At 30.9% G+C, this 27,319-nt stretch overlaps 1 protein-coding gene across 1 annotated transcript in view; it reads right to left on the reverse strand.

Annotated features, from left to right (window-relative positions):
* Nucleotides 1-24,587, reverse strand: part of LOC106467812 (NEDD4 family-interacting protein 2-like) — a 31,715-nt gene extending 7,128 nt beyond the window's left edge. The window contains exons 1-6 of the mRNA XM_013928193.2: nt 24,504-24,587; nt 14,460-14,523; nt 11,414-11,573; nt 7,843-7,985; nt 6,372-6,450; nt 2,452-2,576 (exon numbers count right to left, since the gene is read on the reverse strand). Of these exons, the coding sequence (XP_013783647.2) occupies nt 2,452-2,576; nt 6,372-6,450; nt 7,843-7,985; nt 11,414-11,573; nt 14,460-14,495 (543 nt within the window). The 5' untranslated portion in view covers nt 14,496-14,523; nt 24,504-24,587. The remainder of the gene's footprint in view (nt 1-2,451; nt 2,577-6,371; nt 6,451-7,842; nt 7,986-11,413; nt 11,574-14,459; nt 14,524-24,503) is intronic.
* Nucleotides 24,588-27,319: the final 2,732 nt, after the last annotated feature.

Raw genomic sequence — 27,319 nt, forward strand, 5'->3', positions numbered from 1 at the left:
GACTGTATTTTACAAAATACTAGTCGACTAAAACACAGCCAAGACAAGTTACTTTGTACAGACCAAAGGTTAGCTTTATGAGTGCACATGAGCTGTATCATTTTAACTTCTATATTGTTAGCCAGGCGTGGGTGAAAAGTCAATATAATAAAAATAATAAATGTATAATGTTATGAAATTTAAGCTATTTAGTCTAAACATTTAGGTATTTGTGTTATAATTTGTGTTCATTCTAGAATGAAAGATGCATAATTTATGTTTATTTCCTATTTTTTATGGTGGTTACGAGATCAGTCAAATTAATTACTGAAAATAAGAGACAAAATATAAAGTTTTTTCTTAAGAAACGTTTGATAACTATTTGGACATTTCTGATGCATAAAAGTATTTTTAATGTTAAGATGAAAATTACTTTGCATGATGATAGGAAAGATATGAAAAGAAAAAAGACATGAGAGAAACATTGCTTTACAAACTTTAAGACTGAATAAAAAATTAGATATTTTGCATATGAAAACATTGTAATGTTTACTGATAAACTGCCAAATTTTGTTAACATTCGCTTAGTAATTTAAAAGTTACAGCATGAAAACTATAACAAGCACAAACCAATTACGAGTTCAGGCCCAAGGACTGAGCCGGGTTGAAAAGAGTTAATTTTAGATTTAGTGCCAATATATGTCTCATTGCCTCTACTTATTAAAAACTGGTTCTCACTGCGATTTATTGGTTTTCATGAATGGATAAACTACTTCAATGGTATAAATGTAGCAAACAAAACGTGTGAAAAGGCTAACAGTTGAAATTGTGAAGTTAAATAATCTGAAAATCTTGAATCAATTATTCATTTAACTAAGAAAAAAAAAAGGTACCATTTATTTTATTTCATATTTTTCAACTTTTCATTTCACTGTGCATTGGTGATTTTGGTATAGTTAGTGATAGGGTGGAGAAAATAAGAGATAAAATATAAAGGTTTATTAAAAAATGTGATATACCTTTTGAAGATTTAAAATTTTTTCAAATGAAATATAAAAACTGTACAATAAAAACAAGTATTTCTATTCTTAACATGAAAATCACCTTTTTTGAAACTAATTCAGTAAATATTTCTTAAATTCAAAGATAATTCTTTAGTAATATTACGTTCTTAAAATACCCAATTTCTGCTCTATAACAGACTTGAAATACTTAATAAAAGCCTGCTGATTCACCTCATTATGCTGTTTTAGTTTAAAAACCAATTAAAATGTAAAACAAAAAGCTAGTGAAAATAACATTCCAAATCAAACTCTGTCTAGAGTAGTGTTTTTCAAATAAGGCTTTAATATTATAATCAGGATTTTTGTAATATATAGCAATAGTTGGTTTCAAAATACTGTTGCTCTAGACCAGTGTTTCTCAACCTTTTTTTGCTTAAGACACCCATACACACTGTCTACAATTTTCATGGCACACCTAACATTTTATAGCCTAAATAACAGTGGCATAGCTTGGGGGTGTGGTGTGTGTGTGTGTGAATCATAGAGATAACCATTATTTTACTAAAACCTTGTGGCATACATTATTATGTATATTATTATAAACTGAGTTTGATTTGAGTTTTAACCAGTGGTTGTATTTTTATTTACTTATGTTGTCATTTTCAGCATTCTACTGACCTGGTGAGTTCAGAAAATGAGTGGCTGTGGTGGATCATAATGGCATTTGGTAAGGACAAAATATAAGAAGTAAAATTAGTAGTAGTAGTAGTTTCAAAATAATAATATAAAATATAGTAAATAAAAATATGTTCTACATGTGCTTATCATATAAAACAACAACTTTGTATTTTGTGATGTTCACAGTATGCATAAGCTTTATATATATACTTACTAGTAAACTAGCACACAGTATATTAATGTGCACATATCCAGAATGTTAATATTAGACAAAAATCAGTTCCAGTTGTGTTAGTTGCTAATATAAAATGATGCTTGGATATATTTCTGTAGGCACTAAATTTATACTTTATTTTCTTTAGGTATCTTGATCTGTGCCCGTTCCTGTTTGCAATATATTCAAGTCAAGCGTGAATGGAGGCTACTCAACCCCTTACGTCGTGAAGGACTGTATTTTCTTTACTAGCTTTTGACTGAACAAACCCATGGTGAGACTAGAACATTTTCAGTATTTTAATGTATGATAGCTTCTTTTAGTTTTAACTCTTTTCAAAATAAATTTTTGAGCCACCTGTTATTAGTCTGGTCTCATTAATGTCTGTGTATAATCTGCAAAAATTTTTTTGTGTATGATATAAAATTTTGATAGAAAATCACGGGTCTTTGGAGTGATATTAAGAAATGAACTGACATAAATTTTGATGTTACTGTTAAATCATTTAGATTTTATTCCTAACTTTCTTATATGTTTCAGATAATGTCAGTAATATCAATATTTGTGAATTCTCACCTTTACGATGAGGGTCCACTTAGCGAGTGACAGTCCAAATCCGGCCAAAGCTCCATACCGCCCAGCCAGAGTTTGACAGAAGCAAACCAGTAGGAGAAATCCTACCCAGTTGAAGAGGAATGCCACTAGAAAGAAATATTAAACAAATCTTAAACAAGTTTAAACAATATTAAACAAGTTCAGCTAATTCATGTATAGCATCCCCCCAGGAAATGTAATTTCCAACTGGAGCAAATACAATGCTCAACAGTGGTACTAAAAGAAAATTATACATATAATATGAAACTCTAAAGAAGAGCTACTAAACAACAATTCAATGTGAAATTACCTAGTTACTCAAGATAAAAACTAGACTTAAAGCTTTGGTTGCTTGTGAAAACTAAATGTACCACACATTCCTCAATAACATCAAATGTTCTAAAAATTTTGTTTTACAATAGTTTCAGTATAAGTTGATAAGAACAGTATTCTAATTTCCTCACATATTAATATATTTAATAATCCAAATGACTTTCATGCACAAAAACATTACTAATAAAAATAATGTTCAAAACTTAGAAACCAATACCACAGTAAATAAATGTATCAAGGAAGGAATACTACATTAATATCTTCAAACTGAATGATGATGTATGTTGAACTGAAGACCAATGCTTCACTATTCGTGGCTGGTCATACAGTGATTTTATCAAACCATAAATTTTTTTAATAAAAATAGTCTTGAAAATTAACTATTGTGAGTTGATAGTTTTATCACCATTTTAACTCTCTGTATACAGGCTCGGTCATTTTGACTGACCTTTTAACCACTATGTAACCTTGAAACTATATATACTATAAATTTTAATGTAATAAGTGTATCTTCATGAAACTTGAGAAGCTTTAAGTAAACATTACATCTTTTTTACGCACATACAGATGAACAGATTTTTCAATTAAGTATTTTCACTAAAAATTTGTTTGTGAATTTATGAAGTCACAGTCTAACTCAGACTCTGATTAGTCTGGGTGCAAGGTTATTTTCATGTTAAGATTAAAAATACTTTTTTTTTATTTTAAAGTTTTCAACTTGCATTTGCATAACATCTAGAATATTCTAAATAAATATCAAATGTTTTTTCGGTAAAACTTAATATTTTATCTGTTATTTTCTCTACCCTAACACTGTATGAGCTCAGTCTATTTTAACAATTTTCTAACTACCACAAAAAAGCATGAATTAAATTTAAATTAGTCCTTTTCCTTTCTAGAATGATTGCAGATTGTAACAAAAAATTACAATTATTCATCCTAAACAGCTTCAGATTTGTAACAGTTTACAGCTGTTTTCATTTAATTTTATTGCTCTTTGAACCTAACTACTAATCATGTGTAACAAAGCTATAAACACCTGGTGAGCAAATAGTTCAAGTTATAGTAAAAAAAAAAAGTATTGAAATACTTGAACTATTTGCTCATGCCTACGTCACAGAGAAAATTTTTTATATTCAATTTTTTCCTCATTTATGTTTTCTCGTCTAACCTAATAAGTTCGTAAGTTTTAGTCACTTTTATAACAATTTATAAAAAAAACAGGGAATTTTGTACTTATGTGTGGGTCTTTTACTTTCTTACAACTGAAGACTTGAAGTGTCGATAAAAGTTAACTTTTTGTTCAGCTGCTATTAGTCCTTTACCAAATTTATATTTATTTCAAATATTCAGTTTAAAACACAATAACTTACATAAAGCATACAATGTTCTGTAATTATTAATAATTTAACTAGCTTTCTAACTAAGCTAGAATAATGTTAAAATAATTCCCCTAGGTGTTCGAGTTGAACTTGGTGATAACAATTTTGAACCTGTTGGCTGAATAATTCAATATCTGTTGTGAGAATGAGGTAGCATTACACATACATCAGTAATCTAAAATATTTTTCTTTCTATTATTATAAATAATGTAACTGCAAACATCAGAAGTAATTACTGACATTTTTTGAAAGACAGTATGTGATAGGAGGGTGTAGTAGGTGGGTTTGAGGCTATAAAGTTAGATTATATATCAGCAATACTTATGTGTTTGTAATTTGCATTAAAATTCAGAAGCTCAAACAGGAGTATAAAGATTATCTAATATGTGCAATTCAGAGCAAACAAGTGCCACATGATACAAAAAAAAGAGAAGATTGAGAATTTATTTAAATATTTTCTCTTGAAATTAAGAAATTAAAACTTGATACATTAACTACGTTTTAATGCCAAGTTTATTGACACGTATTAATAAGAAAGCAGTTTAATTAAATTTTGAATGCAACTTTATAAAAAGGTCATGATGTACACTTTTACTCTTGTATCCAGAGGGTTAAGGAGTAATAGAACAAGTTAAAACATTTGTTTTTATGTCTCAAAAGCCTGTGGTTTGTTTTCAAATTCTTGTACTCATTGACATTAAAAAGCATATTTATAGCTATTTCAAATATTTTTACCAAGTATTAAGCAATCGTACAAGCAAAAAACATGCTTAAAAATTCTGCTTTAAATTATGGTAATCACAAGGTCGTTTTGTACTTATAATAGTTGACGACACACTAGCACTAAATGAATATTAATTACAGTATCATAAGCCAGAAGATTTTAAAATATTTATGACTAAAAGCATCTATCATTTTATAAATCATGCATATATAGGCCTGAAAACTAATGTTGAATATCACTAAAATGTACCATTTCAGTTACTGAATTTTACAAATATATTAACCCTTTTCAATGGGCTCGGTACAAAATACGTGAATTCACATACTCATTTGCACATGTTAAGTATTTATACTATAACTTTTAATGTAGTACGTGTATCTTCACAAAATTTGGTAGACTTTTAGTAAACATTACAAGTCTTTTGTACACAAAAAATTAGATTTTTAATGAAGTATTTTTACTAAAGATTTGTTTGTGAAAATATCGAGTCTGTTTCATTACTAGTCCAAGTGCAAAGTGATTTTCATGCTATGATTAGAAAACTATTCTGCATCCAAAAAATCTCAAATATCATTTGTGTAATCTCTAAATCCTCCTAAATGCATTTCAAACGTTTGTTTTCAGTAAAACTTTATATTTTACCCGTTATTTTCTCTACCCTAACTCTATCTGGGATCCATCAATTTAACCAACCTTGTAACCACCAGAAAAAAATTAGGAAATAAATATAAATTATGCTTTTTTTGTCCTAGACTAACTACAACTTACAACACAAATGTTTAGTCTAAATAGTTTAAATCTCATAACCTTATACATTTTTATATATTTATTATTTTTATTATGTTGACCTTCCAGTCGTGCCTGGGTAACATTACAGAATTTGCAATAACACGGCTCATGTGCACTAATGTTATTGTATCCAAGAGTATAAAACTGGCCTTTAAAAAAGTGACCTGTCTTGGTTGTGATTTAGTATACTAGTATTTTCTAAAATACAGTCACATTTCAGTTAAAATACACTATATATGTATATACGTTATTACTATTTACAAATAAGTTCTTAAACTTATTTTTCTTAAAATGTAGATCAATAAATAAAGAAGTATACCAAACAATTATTTCTTCTAGTTACGACCTTTGTACTCGTTTGGTGCTTGATAATAATACCTCTACTATAAACAAATATATCTATAATAAGTGGTAGCAAACATAGCCTATTTATTTCTAACTTTGCTATAAACATCAGTGCTCACTATCGCAGTAAATATGGTAATCATTGTTTATAAGTGTCAACAAATCCTGTGAAGTGGTCCTGCCATGTACCAGGTAACCTCCTTTGATCAGCACCACCAAAGCATCTTTGAAGTTTGCTGCTACAGCGAAAAAAGGCAGATGACTGCTGATCTCTGCAACTGGGGGTAGATAATATAATTACAGAGTTAAGATTAAAAACAGATCCTTACCAAAGAATGAAGTGAAGAATAGAAAGTCAGTTCCAAGAACCTCCTCACCATGGGACCACAGTGATGTAACATCATCACTCTGAAGAAAAAAAAGAGTGCTTCACATAAAAACATCAGCTGTGCAATAACAATACAAAAGATTACAGCATATGATATAATTTATTGCATTACATCACCTATGGGAGTCAGAAGTATTATTCAAACTCAGTGATTATTTATACCTATTTGGATTTGTGAACAGCATACCTATTTTTGAAGAGTTGGACCCAATTTTGTTGTTTAAGCTTGATTTATCTTATTTACAAATTAAGTTCCTACAATCATATACCAACATTGAACCAAACTTTCTGTAATGATCTCAATCAGTACCCTTTCCCAATTCTCATGCCTTTACTTCATGTCACAACAACCTGCTCATTTATGTAAAAATCATGTACATGTAGTGTTACCTAAGATTTTCTCTGCTTCACTATGGTGCTACTTCACCATCATCTGAATGAATCAAAAACAACAACAGAAAAAAAAAAAGAAAGGTTTGAAATACATACACAAATCAACTAACACATTCAGTTTGAACTTAAACACTCATGGAGTTGATCACAAAAGAACTAATCTTCTTCCATAATTTCTCATAAGTTCCATTAAAACATGTAACTTAAGCTCTCCTTGTTAAATGAAACTTTGCAAATTCGAGATGACTAACTGCTACTAAGGTAATCAATTCTAAAATAGTGTGGCTTAACAAACTTTATGTTACAACAGATATTGACGAAATGATGTGATGATCACCTCAGGTTATGTTTAAGATAGGGAATTTTTTAGAAGAGAGAGATATGTTCTATGATGCAAAATTTTCCACTTATATGATATAATGTTATAAAGAATAATAAGACAAGTTTTTGAGCGACAAAGGCATATTACCCCAAAAGAAGCCTAAGAAAAATCTTAATAAGTACTCTATCAAATGTGATAGTGATTAATTTCAATTTGACAAAGTAGGGGTTATTAATGCAGAAAGAAAAAGTGATTAAATATCAAAAGATAAATTTTATTAATATAAAAATACAAATCAAAATGGAATAAATGTCCAGAAGCACACATGTATCTCTTATTTTTTAACTTATTTTATATCCAACCACATATCAATTTTTTTAAATGCCACATTTGTTATGTGGAACATAATACTAACAGCTTCTTATACAATAGTTGTAGCTTGTGATACCCAAATAATATTATAATTTTGTGAAAGGTTTTATACTTTTTTAAACTATTTTCACTCTGCTTTATCTAAATTAGTTCTAATACACAAAACACAATATTAAATCCTTAATTATGAATCATGAGAAATAAGAAAAAACACAACTTATAATTTTCAAACTTCTCAAGAACATAGTTTTGGCAATTTAATAAAGACATGTGCAAATGAAAAATGTGAAATATTTGTGTGTGTATGTGGTAAAAAGTGCATTACCTGTCTTTGATTTTCACCTTCTAAACCTTTTGATCTCTGGGCCTCTTCATAAGTAGGGAGTTCTGCAGCAGCTACATTATATGGAGGTGGAACAGGAATAGTAGTATAGCCCTTTGGTGAAGTCAACAAATTTGCACTTCTATCTGTTTAGCAAAAGAAAAAAACTAGTCTGTAAAATTAAAAGTAGAAAAGGTTAATAATATTTGTGTTAAAAATGTATTATGCATAAACAGGTTTATTCCTGAAGATTAAATTTGCCCAAAAAGTATTCCATATGTCATTTTAATCTAAAAAAATTGTGTAATTTAAAAAAAAAAAGAGTTCCAGAATAAAGACTTAGGATCATCTGATGTCTAAAAGTGTTTAAAACCTGACATTAATTTACAGAGAACAAATTAAATTTTCTTCCTTGATATACAATGTATAGCTACAAATGACATCAAAGCAATTTAAGATGTGAACCCTCTGTTCATGAGCTTAGTCAAATTGACCAACCCCTCATCTGTGAAGCTATTAATAATAATGTTTGCCATAATCCTGAATTTACTTTGTTCATCTTCACAAAACACTCAAAGTTTTTAATAATGTATTTTCTCTAAAGATCTGTTTGTAAATTTAAGAAGCCTTTACTAAGTCAGCATAAATGAAAGGTGATTTTCATGATAAGAATATAAATACTTTATTTCATAACACAATTTTCATATTTCTATTGCATAACCTCTAGAACCTCCTAAATGAATAAAACATTTTTTCAGTAAAACATTATATTTTATCTATTATCTTCTCTACCCTAAACACTAACTGTAGCAAAATCATCAATGTATAGTGAAATGAAAAGTTGAAAGACAAAATAAAATGAATAAAACCATCTTTTCTCTGTACCGACTGCAGAAATTTCCAACTTACTTAGCTTAACAGCTTCATCTGTTAACATTTTAATAATTTTATGTTTTTATTACCATACTTTGTACCATAGGAACAGTAATGTCCTCTACAAAAAGCAATAAATCATAGTAGAAGCCTAAAAGCTGTTTCATGAAGAGCTAATGTAAACAGCAGAGTCATGTTACACATAAGCTCATACTCTGTTCATAAAATTTTATTTTACAGCACTTTTGTCAGGCTTAGCTGAGAAATTTCTCATTTTTATAATTTAGTTACTTTTGTTAAAAAATATACAACAATAGATAAAATATACACATAAAAACAAGAATTTGTGGTACAGACTACATAATCAAGCTCATTTGCACTTGAGTAAAAATTGAAAATGATCTTTCATAAGCCTTGTTTAACTTCACAAGTTTGTTTTTGAAAAAGAATCCATGTCGCTTTTAAATAAGTATTTTGAACACACCAAAAATATAAGTCATTAGAACAGAATGTTCCAAGGCTACTCTAATTTATCCAGTTTTCTGTGTATATTATAAGCAGGTTAGAACAATTCCTAGAGCATTCAAGCAACAAAATATGATTGATTACCACCAACCAAACAATCCTACTGACTAATGGTTAATGTTCAGATACTAAATGGCCTCCTGAGATTAATGTAGAGAAGTATATGTTCTTTCTATAGGTTATAAACTTATCTATCCACTATTGAAAATCAATTAGCAAATAATCTCAAAAGACAGAGAAGGAAGAGGGCTTTTCTGGTGGGTTTGACAAATTTATTGATATTTCAGCAAATTAAAAAGGTAGGAGGTTCAAATTTTAGATTATTGTTTGTAATTACATATAATTTGTTTCTAATTGGTTGAAACTGTGTAAGCCTATTATTGACATTACAGAATTCTGATGTTGAAAATTTGGAGCTCATACACATCATGTAACACAGGAAAGTGAAGACTGTGAATTAAATATTTCTTATAGAAACTAAGAAGTTAAAACTCTGATAATAAGCTATGTTTTCATGCTAAGTTTACTGACATACATTGACAATAAAGTTGTTTAATTAAATCTGAAATGTAACTCTGTAAAAGTTTATGACATTTGCAAAAGAGCCAGTCCCGGAAGCATACTAATCTCATGATACATGAACTACACAGTTAGCTTTAATTTATTTACAACAACAGTGATTATAAAGTTACTTCATGCTTCTTGTTACTTAAAGTTCCCAATTTGTAACAGATATTAGCAGAATTAAGTGTACATACACATGAAGTCAGAGAAAACAGATTCCATATATTGCAGATTTTATCACCTCTGACATTATTTTTCTCCATATCCAAGCAGTCAGATGCATCAGTCTTTCCAAAAAGATACCTACAAACAGAGCTTCTCTCTAAGTTTTTCTATACCAATAAATATAATGCAGTGCTTGTTTTACATGCTTTTTGTTGTAAAGGTGTTCATTAAGGCCCATGTAGATTAAAGGTCTTGTTTGAAAAGTCAGGAACTGTGACCAATGCCTTATGATAAAAATACCCATCTACATCGGTAGAAATTGTTGCAGAAATTCAACCAGTGTCATAAGATGTCAAAAAAAGGCATTCCCAAAGGAGGACGTAGCATCCAGTAAGATTCCATGTCTACTGGTCAAGTTCATCAAACTGCATCAGAGGTAATGCAAAAGATACTAAAGTTGGTACCATACATGACTGTAACCGCTTCCTACTGACCCAGAGAAGCAAACTCTGCCTCGAGGTTCTCTGCACATGTTCAAATGAGTAACTATTAACTTGACAATGTTTTGTGAATGACTCCCACTTCCATCTCCACAGCCAAGTGAAAACACACACAACTGCATTATCTAGGGTGAAACCAATCCATATGAATGAGTTATAAGATCCTTTTATGATCTATTAAGAGATGGGTATGGGTTGGGTTTAACAGCAATGTCATCATCGGGCCCTATGTTTTTGAGTTTGTTATGAATTTTGCACAAAGCTACATGAGGGCTATCTGCACTAGCCATCCCTAAGTTAGCAGTGAAAGACTAGAGGGAAGAAAGCTAGTCATCACCACCCACCGCCAACTCTTGGGCTACTCTTTTATCAATAAATAGTGGGATTGACCATCACATTATAATGCCCCCACAGCTGAAAGGGCAAGCATGTTTATTGGGACGGGGGATTCAAACCCACACACCTACTTAGCCCAATTTTAGCATTAAAGTAGCAATACACTGATGCTGAGATTTGTAACCTTGAGATTCATTCAATTCATAAACACATTTAAAAATCAGGCCTTTTAATTTCACCAATGTTTCTATCTATCCATCGTGGTAGGTATTTAGGTGTTAAAAGAATTAGTTTTTCCTCTTCCACCAATACACCAATGTTTGCAACTAGGTCTTCAATATAAATAAGCATGTCAATGACACAAAAACCATTCTTAGAAATTTTTGTAAAATTATATTAAAAGCGTATATAGTGTACATAACGCATTTAGAAGAGATAATAATATGAAAGTTACGTACACAAAAAATATTTTAGACATTCCAAAAATGTTTTTACACTTGAATTATGTATTGCAAATTTTAAATAGCAATTTATATAATGAAATGTCTTTCTCTTAACCACTTATAATAAAATAATATTAATTCAAAAACAAAAACTACCATGATCAGTACCTTCGTTTGTGGTAGTACAACTGGCTACATCTGAGACATCACCTACAGCTCCTCCTTCCAGAAGCTCATCATATGCAGGGGGAGGAATACCCTGTGGAGGTGTTGCCAATGTAGTATTAGAGGGTGGAGAAAAACCTTCCTCTTCCTCTTGTTGTCTTAGCTAAAGCAGTTTAATTTGCTACATTATACTTATGCATAAATACATAAAATCACCAATTAATTTGTACTAAGTTCATCAAACAATCAATAAGACTTATTATTATCATATTTAAAGAATAATTTGTGTCAATGGTTGTTTAACTGTATTATTATTATTCTGTAACTCCAATATTAATCATTTATGATGTTCAAAATATTTGTGTTTAATGATAACTAGGTAAGCAACTGCTTTATCTTAGTCCATTTTAACAAAAAAAGCTTAACTTAATATGTTATAATGTTCTTAATTCAATGTGCATGTGGTTAGTCCAACCCCATATTAGAGAAGTAATGTTAACATGTTAATTATAATTTACAAATTGTATCTTCACAAAATGTGGCAAGCTTTCAGTCAACAGTACAAGTCTGTTGTATACAAAATAAATCAGATGCATTACTATTAAAGTTTTTGTACAAAATATATGTTTGTGAAATGTCAAAGTCATTCTGACCCAGACTCTGATAAGTCGGAGTGCAAAGTGATGTTCAAGTGAAGAATAAAAATACCTTTATCCATCATAGAATTTACTAATTATATTTGCATAACCTCTACAACCTCCTAAATGCATATCTAAAGTTCTTTCAGTATTTTGGTATTTTCTCTACTCTAACATGAACTTTTGTGAAATCAGCAATGTAGGGTACATTGTAAAGTTGATAACCCTGACATCAAATTTATAATACGACGTTGAATGACACTCTGTACAAGGTCAGGGTATGCACACTTGGACCCCCACCTGTGCACATAGGGTTGATTCAATTACACCAGGTTATGTCTAGGCAGAAGGGTTATAAAACAATTTTAATTTACTTTATGTAACCTTAGTAGTCTGAGTGTATTTCAAGTAACCTGACATGCATTATTTAACCATGTTTTATAATATTTTACATTCTCCATCTTAACAAGAAATTCCAACAAAAAAGATTGCAAATCTAATGATTACTGAAATTCACAGTGTTTTCTAAATGATTCTTTAAAACAGACTTAAAAAACCAAAAGAATATAGCTTTTAATATATGATACTTCTTTTGGTATGAAAACATTTGATGTTGCAAAAGTCAATACAAATGTTCCCTACATAGTATGACAAAAAACAAGCATTAATATTTATAAACAACTTTTTGCAAGAGTTCAAAATTATAATAAAAGACTTAAATTTTTTTTTTGCACTTGACACAAACTAAAGATTTAACTACTAAAACTGAGGTGTTGTTTACTTTTTATTTTTATCAAAAAAAGTGAAATTTTGCGATTCATTATTTTACTTTGATAAATAAGCAAATCGTTTTAGAAAACTTTTATAGCATTCTAAATCAAAATATGAAAAGCAATATAATGGCAATAAAAACATCATTAGGAGTTTTTGAATAAATTCTGTTCAGCAATCTTTCCTTTGAGTATAACTTTTAAATACTCTGTGTGAACATTTAGCAAAATTTATACTAATGGTATAAGTGATCTTTATGAGGCTGCAAAATAAAGGTTTTTAGATCAATTTTCTCAAGATTGTTGATATAAGCCACCACTGTAAAATTGACTATATGAAATAAAACACAATGGTTGTGTAGGAAAGGCAGGAACTTGTCAAGCATGCTATTCCAAAATTCCAACAGACTGATGTGAGACTGTGAATCCAGAGGAGAACAGGAACTCAAAAGACTGTGTTCAACCAAGATAGCACCACAGCCCTTCAAAGAAGCATCTGTGAAGAGATGCAGATCTGTATGAGATGAAAGAATAGTAAACTCTCAATTGATTCAAAACTGAAGGAAATCGAGAACAGTAGGAGAGAAAGAAGAATTCTCTGACATAATGGGCCTGAAGACAAATGCCATTGAGAGGTAAGGTCTCATTGAAGGTGTTTTATGTCATTAAAACCAATGATAATCATTTCATTCATAGATTATATTCTCTCCAGAATGGAGAGGCCATCCTTAGAAAACAGAGTAGAAAGTAGAAGTAGGCTCACAAAGACTACAGAGATGTTAAAGCCAATGTAGATGGGCGAAGAGTTCCTTAAAATGTTTTCTCAGGAACCTAGATTCATAAAATCATCAGTTAGTAAAAGCTGAGGTTTGAGACTTGTGGATAATCTATCCCAGAGAAGAAGCTAACGAGGTAATAATTCTGGAAAATTGAATGTGTCAATGACAGAAGTGACAAAGAAGCTAGAATAAACCCACCATCCATGTAACAATCAAAATAGTGTATAGAAAATAGTAAAGACTTTTATGTAACAGCTTGAAGCCCTTCTAAAGAGGGAGGAGAGACCATGATTGATAAACCACTACCTGATGGTAAAAGCATAGAGACTGTAATAAAAAAATGAATCAAAATGTGTAGATAAGCATCACTGATATCTATCTCCACCATCCCAAGATCAAGACAAAGGAATTTTTGTAAAGCCTCAGGTTTTCGAACTTGTAACAAGAAATGTCCATGTAATGAATAACATGGGAAATATCTATTACCAATCTCCAATCTCCTGAATTTTTTTGCACTACAAAGAGTAAAAACCTGTAGAAGCATGACTCACTGTTCTGAAGGCCCTTTTCTGTAAATGGTCGAAAACTTACTAATCTAAAATTTTAATTCAAACTGTATCAGATGGAAGAGGAAATAAAAATGGAAAAGTGGACAAAACTGGATTAAAAGCCCAAATTTCAAGGATCCAATGAACCCAAGTGTCCAACAGATGAACAAAGGATCTTAAGTAGTCTTAAATACACAAATTCTGCAAAGGCACTGTATAAGCATTCATTGTAATTGTTAAGAGAATTTCTATTAAAGGTACTAACATAATAGGAGTTTGCTATACAATATAAAATAAAACATGGCCTGACTTACCATTTTATATGCAACAGATGATTGTCCTTTTTCCATTTAACAGAAGTTCAATTACATGCCATGCCTGTTATAATAATTAAATTTTTTATTTCACATGAAAACCTTATTAATTAAAAAATTTAGCATTTACTTTTCATTAAAACTCACTAATTCTTCAATTTTACTAAAATTTATTCCTAGGTATATAAGAGCAAAAATCATCGGTACCCAGTTTTCAAACAACAAATAATGCCGTCTCCATTGAAATGATTGAACTTTATACACTGTCCCATAATTCTACCAAAAAACTCACACTTGTATACTTCCTTGAACTCTCACTACATATGTTTCAATTATTAAATATGACTATTTACAGTATCATGATCTGTTTTTGATCAAATACATTAGCAAAAATATTGATTAACCTACAAATGGAACTGTTCATATATATTTTCAGTTATGAAATGTATTTTTTATTTGGGAAGATTTTCAAATATCAAGCTTTGCTGAGAGATATACACACAGACACATGCTAAAATACATTAGCAAAAATATTGATTAACCCCCATAGATATGTCTTTATATATTTTTTTGGATGACTTTCAAATATCAAACTATTTTCACACATACACATACACACACTGTAACCACTTACCTGATGACTATACAACTAAAATATCAGAGAGGTTACAATAAAGGGTTAGCTCTGAAGACTTAGATCCAAAACTTAAGAATGAAGATATTTAGAACTCAATATTTATTATACACCAAAATACATATATATAATCATTGGTGCTTATGACAAGCATTCAGTCTCTATATACAAATGTTCCCTAGTAGAAAGTTTTAATAAATAATATTAACACATTTTAATTTTATAACAAAATAACTAACAACATTCAAGTTAATACAAATAATGCATCTAATCTAAACCATTCACATACAAGAACTTAATTCTTATTACAAACAAGAGGGGAAGAGAGAATTCTGATTCACACACAAGCTGCAAATCAGAAAAGTCAATACAACCTACAGAAATAAGATATTTGGCATGCCTCAAGTCCATAACTGCATTATATTATAGCAGGTATTGTATTGCAAACATAGTAATCTGCTAAAAAACACATGCTAATTTTTTTTTATATTGAAATGTATGGATATATATATGCATAAACTGTCATTTTTTATCACTTAGACTGCCAAAATCTTACTAAGCAATGAAAAAATTAATGTTATAATAACAATGAAAATAATTAGCTGTGCAAAAATGAACTTGTAATGAGGTTTAGTTTATTTTATGCAATTTCAGCAAACTTTTTATGATGCATACAATGCTGCCAGCACACACAATTTACATTTTTACTGTTCATATTCTCTTTTGTTTTGTATTATTGTTCTATTATTTTACATTTATTTTCATCATTTCTTTCCTTTTTGTCACTTCTTACTCTTAACCTTATATTTTTAAATTAATGAACTAATACTTTAATGATGTAGTTCAAAGGTAATATCACTTATATTTTCATGCTTCAGGAGAATGGAAAAAAACATACCTTTTTTGTAAATAAATACAAAAAAATGGCATAAATTATTACCAAGCCTTCAGGATCAATTTGAGATTTCTAACATTAGCAAATCTCAGATTTCATGCTGTTGGGTTTTTATGTGTAAATGTATCATCTTGAAATTTATTGTGATAGAAATAGAATTATGTTAGAAGCAAGATGAATTAAATTTAAAAACAGGAGAATAATGAAAATTAACATTTTCCTTAACTGAAAATGTATTTACAATAGATACTCACCTCCTGCCACAGAAAATAATTTTTTCCCTTACATATCTGCCTCTGAGATTTGCAAGCCATCAGTCTTGAGCTAACTGCATTAGTGCATGATGATATCCCTCCACCAATAGGAGGGTGACACAACCTTCTTGTGTAGTGATTCACTCAAGAACTTGCATTCAAAATAACTTCATTCTTACATGAGGCAAGAAGAAAGTGTGCCAGAAGTAGGGAGGATGGGTGGGAAAAGTATGTGGAGGTATGTATCTGTCAGAAATACATATTCAAGTAAAATAAAGTTAACTTCTAAAACAATACATCCCCTTCCACACACAGAATAACAAAACCCACATTAAAATGGTGGAAGAGTGTAACACATGATGACAGGAGATCCATAGGAGCACACCTATTGGAGACTTGTCTTGATCAGGATATGCTTTTCATCCGGAAGGAAAGGCAAAAGAGCGTTAAGTGTTGTAGGGATAGAAGGAATTTTAACATGATCAACCGAGTACTCGCACACAAGTGGCACGCAAGCCCAGAAGTGTAGTGTGATTAGGAGTAATCAGACTGTACAGTGTCTCACCCCAACTGGACAGAAAGAGACAGGAGTGACAAACCCATCCTGCTGCAGGAGGAAGGCACACTAGCTATTTGAGGGGTGACCCACACTATACAGACATTGCCACCACTACCCTACACGATCAGTGAGGAACTCTCCAAGGCCCACCACACTAATGATTAGGAATTGGTAGGTGGCAAGGGTTTTCCATGCCCCACTTGAAGAAGAGTGGGAGAATTCTTGTTGTGAAGACCTGAAGAAGTACTTGAATTCCCATCAAATGCCTGCCAGAAAGGTCTTTTACTAGAGACAGTGCAATGGGTAACCCACGAAACCCTGTTTTTAAAAGCACGCAAGTGCAAGTCAAGAAGTGGACAGTCACTTTCCTGTGGCCAGCTTTTTCCATGACAGTCCATGGAAGGGTACAGTCTGGATTAGTCAATTGAATAATTTTTTATATCACGAGGATACCTCTATAGGTCTTTGGAACACCCCATGTCAACAGTGGACACTGGTAGAGCCAGGATAAACAGGTTGAGCACTTTCTGTTACCCTTGGCCCAATGCCAAAAAATCTGTTCTAGATAATGCTGAAGAAAAGAAATGAAGTTTTTTCAAATGAAGTGCTTAGGGGGAGTCACTGCACAAGGAAGTTGTGTCACCCTCCTATTGTAGGAGGGCTATCATCACATGATGATATCATCATGCATTTGTCCAGTTCATATTAAATGTAATTTTTAGATGAAAGTTATCTCAAGGCTAGTGGCATGCAAATCTCACAGGCAGATACAAGCTCTTCTATTTGTGGAGATGAGGTATCATCTTGGAAAAAAAAACAAAAAAAACTACAAGTTTGCAAAGCTCAAAACTACATGCAAAATGTTGAATAATGTTAAACAATCTAATAAAGAATTGGTGTTAAACTTTATTTATCTAAAGCTTTTATCTATTCAAGGATTCAATAAACCTCTGAAATCAAAATACCAAACACTGTTCCTGCCATTAAACTGTTCTAAAATGCTGTCAATAATATTTAAAAAGAAAGTTAAATAAAACAGACACACAAAAATATATTGTTACTGTCACATCAAAACCGTATATGTCCAAAAGCCCAATTTTACAGGAAAGGATGAAAAAGGTTTCATTTCAACACAATAAGACATATTATATTAGTTTTATTTGATTAGCCAAACCTGGCAATTAATGATGAAAAAAGTAACAGATATTACTTCCAAGGTTTTTGCCTTAAACACTTTGTGTGATTTAGAAAGATTTGATATTAACCACTGTGAACATGGTTTGAATGCTCGATTGCATGATGCATACAGTACTGAAATCACATTGTACAAGGCCTTGAACTGTTATAACATTATAAGACAAACCTGCTGGTTTGTCAGTTCTTTTGTATGATAGTAAAGTTAATTCAAATAAAATAATAAAAATAAATAACCAATGTTATAAATAAAATAAATATTGTTATTAATCCTTATCCTAGAAAATCTTTATTTATAAATGATGTAAATAATGATGTATTTTTACCATTAAATTATATTAATAAATGCAATGAAATAGATTTATAGAACATTTTTTAAAATAATACATTAGGTGAGTACAGGTGAGTATTATACACATACATACTTGTTAATTATATTACTGTAGAGTCTCCCGAAGTTAGGTAAAGGGGCTTAATTTGATATAATCCATTTCAGTGTTTTAGTTATCCTAAAATATTCAAGCATTCTTTTCTTATATTATGATGAGACAGACAATTACTCTACTGGTTCAAATATTGGAAGGGTAGGGCTATTAAGAGGTCAGGACAGAAGTTTACTTGTTAAGTGGATTTTTGTTGGTATGAAGAAGTTAATTTGTTAACTTGAAAGGAATTAAGTTGTGACTTTTCAAGCCATTCTCAAGACAAACATTTTTGTGGTAATAAATAACCATGTATGTCAATTTCTATAAAACCAAATAATACCAATCTACAAAAGCCTTCTAACAAACACAGCAAGAAATACCATAAACAAACACTTCAATAGACATACTTGTGAATGCTCTCAGACAACTAAGAAAATAGTAAATCACATTGATTGAGGTTGAAACATCAGAAAGTCCAGGTAAATTTCTTCCTAAAACACCACACAATTAAGTTGCCACCTAGTGAACATGTTTAAAAATATGTAAAAAAGATAAAGAACAAGATACAGATATTGATAAATTTCAGCTATCATTGTCATTCAAATGGTTGACAATTTTTATAAACAATTGTCAAGATGATAGTTGGTTAGTGAATTTCCTAGCCCACTGTCTATTGACTTACCAATGAGAAAGGGATTAATAATAATATTTACAAGAATCAGATAATTCCAATACTTCCCAAAGAATGATCAAGATCTGAAATATTGAAAAACACTAAAAAAAAGCATGTCTTTCTCATACTATACCATAAACAACTTGCTATCTGCATCAATTTAACACGCAAGTTATAAACCCATGTTCTTAGTTTTAATACTATCAGCCAACTCGTTCTCATAAACCCCTCTTGATTTCCTGAATTTCTTTAACCAAATCCCTAATGTTCCTATAGTTCTGTAAATCTTTCATCCTGTATGTTAATTTAAATTTCTTAAACTCTGGCATTTATTCATGATTCTTTCCTCCATGTCCATAGTTAGCCAATTAGGTTTGATCTTTTCCTAACAAAACAAAAGACCAATAAGGGACCACTTGATCTTTCAAGGCTCTCCATGCATGCCAACCGTTTAATTTTCAGTAAATAATCAATTCCATTTTAAAACTTGTCTCTACTACTGCTAACAGTAGTAATTAATTCCATGTAAGAAAAATAATCTTTTCCCCTCTTTTTAGTAATTCATCTTTCAAAATGTCCCAAATCTGTCTCACAACACTTTAACTCATTACTCCACATGATAAAGCATGTCTTATGGCCTCAAAATTGATTCTTAAACATTTGGAATTTAATTTTTTTACTCTCAATATGTATATAAACCTCAAACCTAATTATGTAATAAACACCCTTCCCTAAATATCCCCCCCTCAACTCTTGTTGCCATATCTTTATTAGTGATTAACACTAAATTTAATCTAGCATTGCATCCTCCTCTAGTTGGCTCCCTGATTGTTTTGTATCACTTCAAGAAGCTTCTCTTCCTTATTACTTGACACCATACAATCCCAATCAACATGTATAAAATTGATGTCTCCCGTGATTATTGCACCAGTATCCATATTAATAACAAACCTAATCTCTATTACAATTTTTCTTTGACATCAACTGTCTAATCAGGTGATCTACAATAACTGAAAACTTTCTACCCCTAGAATCCCCCAACTGTAATTTGTATGGATGCAATCTCTTTAATTGCAATTTTTGCATCTTCAGTTTCACAAGACTACAATTCTTCACTTACATAGAGAGCTGCTTCATAGCTATGTTAAAAAACCCTATCACTTCTATATAAGAAGAGGGAGATGAATAAAACATTTAAAGAAAAGGGGACAAAACTTAACTGTGTCAGGAATACTGGTCAGATTTAATTGTACAGAAAAAATTATAAGTAGGTCACCAGAGCTGAATGCTAGACTTGGTTAATAAGTAGACACAAGCAGATTAGCTGTTTGAGGTTTTGAGACCGGTTCAATGGTATGCTTCTTTTGGAATTAATGGTTTACATTTAGTAGGGTCTGGCTAGCTTGTAACGGCTACTAACCCAACTGTAAAAGCAGCTCTAAACTAGGATCACACAGTGGTGAAGGCCAGGATAAGCTAAATACATTTTTGTTTCTATATTACACTTTTCTCTACATCTTATTTTGTATGTATTTAGCTTATCCTGGCCTTCACCAATCTTATTTTGTTACAGCAGTAGTTTTAAGGGTAGGCTAAAATGTTACAACCATAATGCTAGAATATAAGAAATAAAACAGATGACTTTAGAACACTAGTTGAAAAGAAGATTTTGGGATAATGGAAATAATTGAAACTTGGTTAAATGTAGAAGATTTTGATGAGCAATTTCTTTGAAATATAGAGTTATAGGTTATTCAATATGGAAAGAATACTATAAAAAAAATGAGGGGGTAAAGTGACTTCATGTGTAAAATGTGAGATTGAATGTATTTAGGTTTCTGTTAACAGATATATGGAAGAAGACTTTTAGTTGAAATTTGTTAAAAACCACCAAGTGAAACTGACCAAATTAGTAGCTGTTAATCCTTTAATGTATTAAGAGTAAGTATATTCATAATCTAAGTGCAGGTTGATTTTAATGTTAAGATTAAATATATTTTTCATTTTAAAGTTATAAGATTTCATTTGCTAAGCCTTTAGAACTTCCAAAATTAATGCAAATTTTTTTCAGTACAACTTTATATTTTATCTGTTACTTTCTCTGCCCTAACACTATATGGGCTTGGTCCATTTGACTGACCTTGTAACCACCACAAAATGAAATAAATCTAAATTACCCCTTTTTCTTTCTAGAACAAAAGCAGGTTGTAACTAAAAATTACAATTATTTATCCTAAACAGACTCATGCTTGTAACAGTTTACATCTGTTTTATATAATTTTATTGCTCTTAAAATAATTTCTAACTATTAAGCATGCATAACAAAGCTATAAATGTCCAGTGAATGAATAGCTCAAGTTATGACAGAACAAAGTATTGAATTATGTAATATATGTGCTACTCAAACTCATACTTTGCTTATCTTATCTACCCTGATAAGTTTCTGATTTTTTACATTTCAGTTATCTTTATAACAATAAATAAATATATATAGGAAAAAATAAGCAGTTTAGTACTTACGTGTAGGTCTTGTATATTTTTGCAGTCAAAGTCTTGATAAAAGTTTATCCTAATTTTTGGTAAGATTATTGTTATTACTTAACACAAAATATAAAGATGCACAAATAATAGAATGTCCTATAACTATTACAATTTAACTGGCTTTCTATCCAAGGTTTAAGTGCATTAAAATATTTCCCTTACTTGATCAAGGTGAACTGAATGAAGGCAACTTTGAACATTTAGGCAGAATAATTCAAAAGCTGTTTAAGTAAATTAAGATCTCTTTCTTCTGGTTACAAATAATGTATTAGCAAATTTCAGAAAGAATTACTAACATTTTTTGAAAGACAGCATGTGGTTTGACTTTCTAATTTATATCTCTGTGAATCAAATTGACTGATTGCTACAAAATTAGCTTATGTTCCAGCAATATCTACATTATTAGTTTATAATTTTTATTAACACTTAGAAGCTGAAATATGGGTGAAAAGAATATCTAAGTTGGGCAATTTGGAGCAGACATGTGTCATGTGATAAAGAGAAGTGAAGATTGAGAATATATTTGAATCTATCCTTTTGCAGTTAAGAAATTAAACTTATGTAATATTAAAATTTGGTTTATTAACTACATTTTAATTTCCATTCTACTGATACATGTTTATAATAAAGTAGTGTAATCAAATTTTGACCTTACAGCTCTGATGGTGTTTAGAGGTGCTTGACACTGGAGATAAATTACTATGTTACTGTTTAGCTGCAGTCAAATGGTATGTTAAAATTAATAAAAAGAAAAGTAATATACTAAACATACTATGAGTTGCATCTACCACCATTAATTTGACTTCAACTAGCCTCTGTCAGTATCACTTAACAAAAGGAGCAAATGACAGGAAATAACAAATAAAATTACTCAGAAACAATGGAAAGTAAACACAATAAGATTCCAAAAAGTTCAATAATAATAATTACTTAGAAAAGGAAGTAACAACAATGGTAAATATGATAATTAAAGAAGTTAGTGAATATTAATGTAACTTAACTAATGACAATGTTATACTATATAAGAAACTGTTACATAGCTTGTATCAACTATATATAGTACGAGTTTAAACTTAACAGTAGGTAAAAACTGGTAGTTGCTGATATACTAGATTGGTTGAATATTACCTTAAGCAATTTCTAAGAAATTGAGATGTAGATACAAAAGTTTTGAAAAGATCTTGATATTATGCAAACTTTTATACCCATAATTGGTAAGAAATATGCAGACAAATTTCCTGAAAAATTGAATGAATTGGGTGTTCAAAATGTGGTAGCAGAAACCTAATTTGTGAAAAATGAGAGTGAATTTACGAGCTCTGCCCAAGAAGTATTGTAGTGTAGAACAAATTCGATTATACCTAATAAGCTGTTAGGAAAAATTGTAACAAATTATTTGGAACATTGATATTTGATAATTGGAAGTTTATAACATGAAAGTTAAAAGTGTCCAATTTATTGAAAACTTTGAACCTTTATTAATAATGCTGATATCTAAATTTGGTCAGTATGTTTTGTTTTTAATGGAGGTTGTTTTTCTCCAAAGTTGACATTGGAACAGTGATTCTAATGTAAAGTTTACTGAAGAATATTACTATTACAAAAAATTATCTAAAGTAAAAATTACAAGTAATAGAATTGAGATATAAACAACAGAAATAATCAACATACAATATACTTAACTTACTACACTAAATGTATGGCTCTCACATCACAGGTGAGCAACTTTTATCACAACCTGTAATAATAGTGTGGAGACTTATGCCTATATATTACCATCAACTGTATCACTTTTTGTCAATTCACCAAGGAACTGAAACATCTTTGCTATATTTATGAAATATATAAAGATTTGGAAATGAATGTGTTAAGTGGTCTACCATGTCTTCACACCACAAAATAACCTCTGATTGAAATAATTTTATTGAGAAATCAAAACTCCAAAGCTAGACATTGCCATGAAGTTTAACTTTTACTTAGGTCAGTTAGGAGCAGATTAGATGAGTATTTTAGATATCAAAGTTGAATATTTTAATAAAAGGAGGTTTATATTTTTAATTGTAGTGGGGTGGTACTGGTAGTAGAAAATAATCTAATATTAGTACTAGTAGTAAACTGGCTAAATGGGCCATTGTTATCTCTTGGAATCAGTCAAGTGGTTACTCTACATACAACTTCTAGAGTATTACTTATTTACTGTTAGCACTGTAGTGTATAATATTAAGATTTGATACACTCAACTCAATCCAATCAAAACATCGCTGTCATTTTACTTTTAGCTAAGACTTAAAAAAAAAAAAAAAAAAGTTTAAAATTTAAGTAATTTTTCATAACTATAATAATTTCTCAGTACTTAGTAAGCGCTAGATTACACAGTGATACAGAAAACTCAACATTTCAGGTTTAAATTAAAACTGTCCTAGTTAAACTACTCAGCTGAAATTTGAATTTGAACTAAATCGACTGTTGATTCGATCGAAAAACCTAATTTCCAATTCCATAGCGTTGTGTAGTAACTAACGTTAGATGTTACTTCAGTTAAAATCGCATAGTACAATTGTAACAATAAAAACAAACTCTGAAAATAATTGAAACACATACCCTAACTTTACCTTATTACTCTTAAGTGTAATTTATACTTAAGTTTAAATTATAAATAAAATAAATCATTCGTTATAATATAAATGACATATTGCTACGTCACAAAACATAAATCAAAGTGATTTTTACTGAATTACATTTTGTTTCTAAATTGATTTTTAGAGACCTAATTTTTGCGTTCAGTTGCTCAGAAAAACATTTCCAGAATACCAATGTAAGTCTATTGCATATTATTTTGTGAAAAACAAATATATTTGAATAATCTTACCACAAACACCACATCAAAATGGATTCTAATTTATATTAAGCCCTCTGGTGGTGACATATAATTTATCAGAGATTCTACATATCATTCTTCCTGATCGATAAAAAAAAAGAAGAGAGAGAGAAACAGAGTAAAGAAATAAATAAAGAAAAGATGTTGTTGTTTTTGTTACCGCAAAGCTACACAGTGGGCGTTGTAAGTCCATAAATTAATAATGTTAATATAACTGGTTAATCTTAAAACTTTTTAAAGTAAACTGTAATTATTTGTTTATGAATAAACGATGTGGTTAATACCCTAGACTTAGAGTATTATAGAATATCAAAAAAGTTTGTCAAGCAGGACATTAGGCAATCGAAAAATGCTGAATAAAAATTTAAAACTAACGATATATTTAGTATAGTATGCGTTTTCTATCTTCTTGTTTTAATCTACTATTATTCGAAATTTATGAGTTATTCTGATATGTGTAGTTTTCACTTAAGACGTGTGACCATGAAGGTTCTTAAGTTTTGTCGTTCTAGCAGTCTTTTTTTTTTTGTCATTCTCTTGACATCCAGAAATATCACGCCTTTTATACCTTCTTATTCTAATGTAATTTTTTAAAAAAATCGTTTGTTCTAGATATATGCAGTTTTCAGTTTTCACATAACATACGAGCAAAAATCTTTAAATTCATTTGAAGATAACACCGGGGTGCCCATGTAAAATATAGCTATGAAGCTACATCTTGTAAACAAAGGTTGAAAGCAGTGTCCTCTAATGGTAGGACGGGTGATATATCGAGGTTACAACTTTTGTGGGTAGGGATAGATGCCGCGGGCAAACCTGATGTTACATATTCAGCTAAGAAATGTGAGATTTACACAGTATGAAACACCATTTTGAGTGAATCGATCAATTTGGAAATAAGACTTGATAGAGTAGAGCCATCCTAATCAATTCACAACAACAGTAAAGGCAAATTTGCACTGTCCAATGCAAATACACATACTATGTATGTGATATTAATATAGACTATTTTTATTATGTATCACACTTTCTTTTCAGCTCATTTATTTTGTGTCATATATTCAGTTAGTTTTAGCAGAATTCAGTATTACCTCTCAATTTTTGGAAGTAAAAGTACTCAAGTCCGAAAGTAAGAATTAGTTGCTGAACAGAGATGGTTGTCAAATCTAGAAGAAGTCCTCTCCTGAATATTGGACTTTTATGATGCAGCCACATACTAAGGAAGATCGCCCATTGTCTGATGCATTTAGAATGGTAGATCGAGTGTTGGTCCTGATAATCTATCTCTGTGCAAAGGAAGCATGATCAACTGAGGACCACTGAGGTGGTATGGTACTTGGTAAGTCTGAGGCTCTATAGGGAAGTCTGCAGAGGACTTCCAGACCATCACTAGCTACAGTAAAATAACCCACAGCTGTGATTCAGGCCACTCGAGACCACCCAAGAAGAACTGAAAGTGCCATTTGTGGATGTAGTCCATCAGTCAGAGCTGCATACATAGCAGATGAGATAGTGGGCACCAATTAGCATTTGAAAGTCTCTCAGAGCAAGAAAATATCCTGGTAAGGCATTTGTGGATTGTGAAAATATCTGGAGTCATGCAGATCTGATAAATGAGCTGCAGGGGCAACTTAATGCTCTGCCACCCTAGACCAGGGATTAATTACTTCTTCAAGGGTCAGAGTCCCTCAGTACACCTACTGCACCATATCCGCCATGTCGGCGACTTTCAGCCAAATGTTGACCAAGAATCTGTAAGGGAGAGGCTTTGACCAAAACCACTGGCTTCCCATATTCAAAGATTTGACAAAACAAGACCTAGACCACTTTCTGAAATGTATTAGATAAGTAATTGCTTGGAAAGGCTGTTCTCAGGAACAGGTAATCCAATACATGATTCGGAGCTAGCCCTGTACTAACCCTGGGTTCCATCAAGCACCTAAGAAATTCTTTGGACTGAGTTCATAGCTCAGAGAAGAAGTACCACTGAAAGTGAGGCAACTTAAGTGTGTGATCTGCATTGTGTGCATGGTAAAACATAACCTGTAATGGTTTTTGTAGATTGGAAGATATCCTTGTGGATATGTTTGAGACAAAATGTTTAGGCATCACTAGGGTGTTAGAGATATCTTCACCTTACTGAGACAGTTGTTGTAGCATCAAGATATAAGGTAATAACTTTGAACTGGATGCAGGAGGGGAAGAAGCCTGGGTATATACTTGCTACTGTTGCCTGTTTCACAAAGTTGATCAAAGCTTAGCTTATACATTGGCACAGCCTATAGCTGATGTTTTGATGGAGCACAGAAAGAAATACACATGGATCAGGAAGCTATTTTCAACAGTCAGTTATTCTCCCTATTGTGTAATGTGTTAGGTATGATAAAAACGAGTATTTTATGCAGAACAACTGAACATAGGCTAAAGTCTGTTTGTTAAACATGCCCATGTTTGGCTGAGAAATTATATTTACTGTATGACAAGATGGTAAAGACAAGTAGTAAGCTTGAGCCTGGATATGGTATGTATCAACAGCACAGAAGCAGTTTAGATCTGGTTTGACAGGTTCATACATTATACTTTAGTAGGTTGATCTATTGACATACAAGTTACAGTGTACCTGTGGCACACAAAAGCACATGGAGTACATCATTGAGCTGTGTCCGTGCATTATAAAAGAACCTTTTGTGCATTTTCTTGATCAGAAGTCTGAAGTTGAGACTAATTAGTTGGAGGATGTCTCAAATCATGCTGATTTACCCAAGGAGGAGGAAAGAGCTGAAAGTACTTACTGTACAAGTTAAATA

Source organism: Limulus polyphemus, unplaced genomic scaffold, assembly GCF_000517525.1.
Source record: "Limulus polyphemus unplaced genomic scaffold, Limulus_polyphemus-2.1.2 Scaffold83, whole genome shotgun sequence".
In the NCBI taxonomy this organism is placed as follows: domain Eukaryota; kingdom Metazoa; phylum Arthropoda; class Merostomata; order Xiphosura; family Limulidae; genus Limulus; species Limulus polyphemus.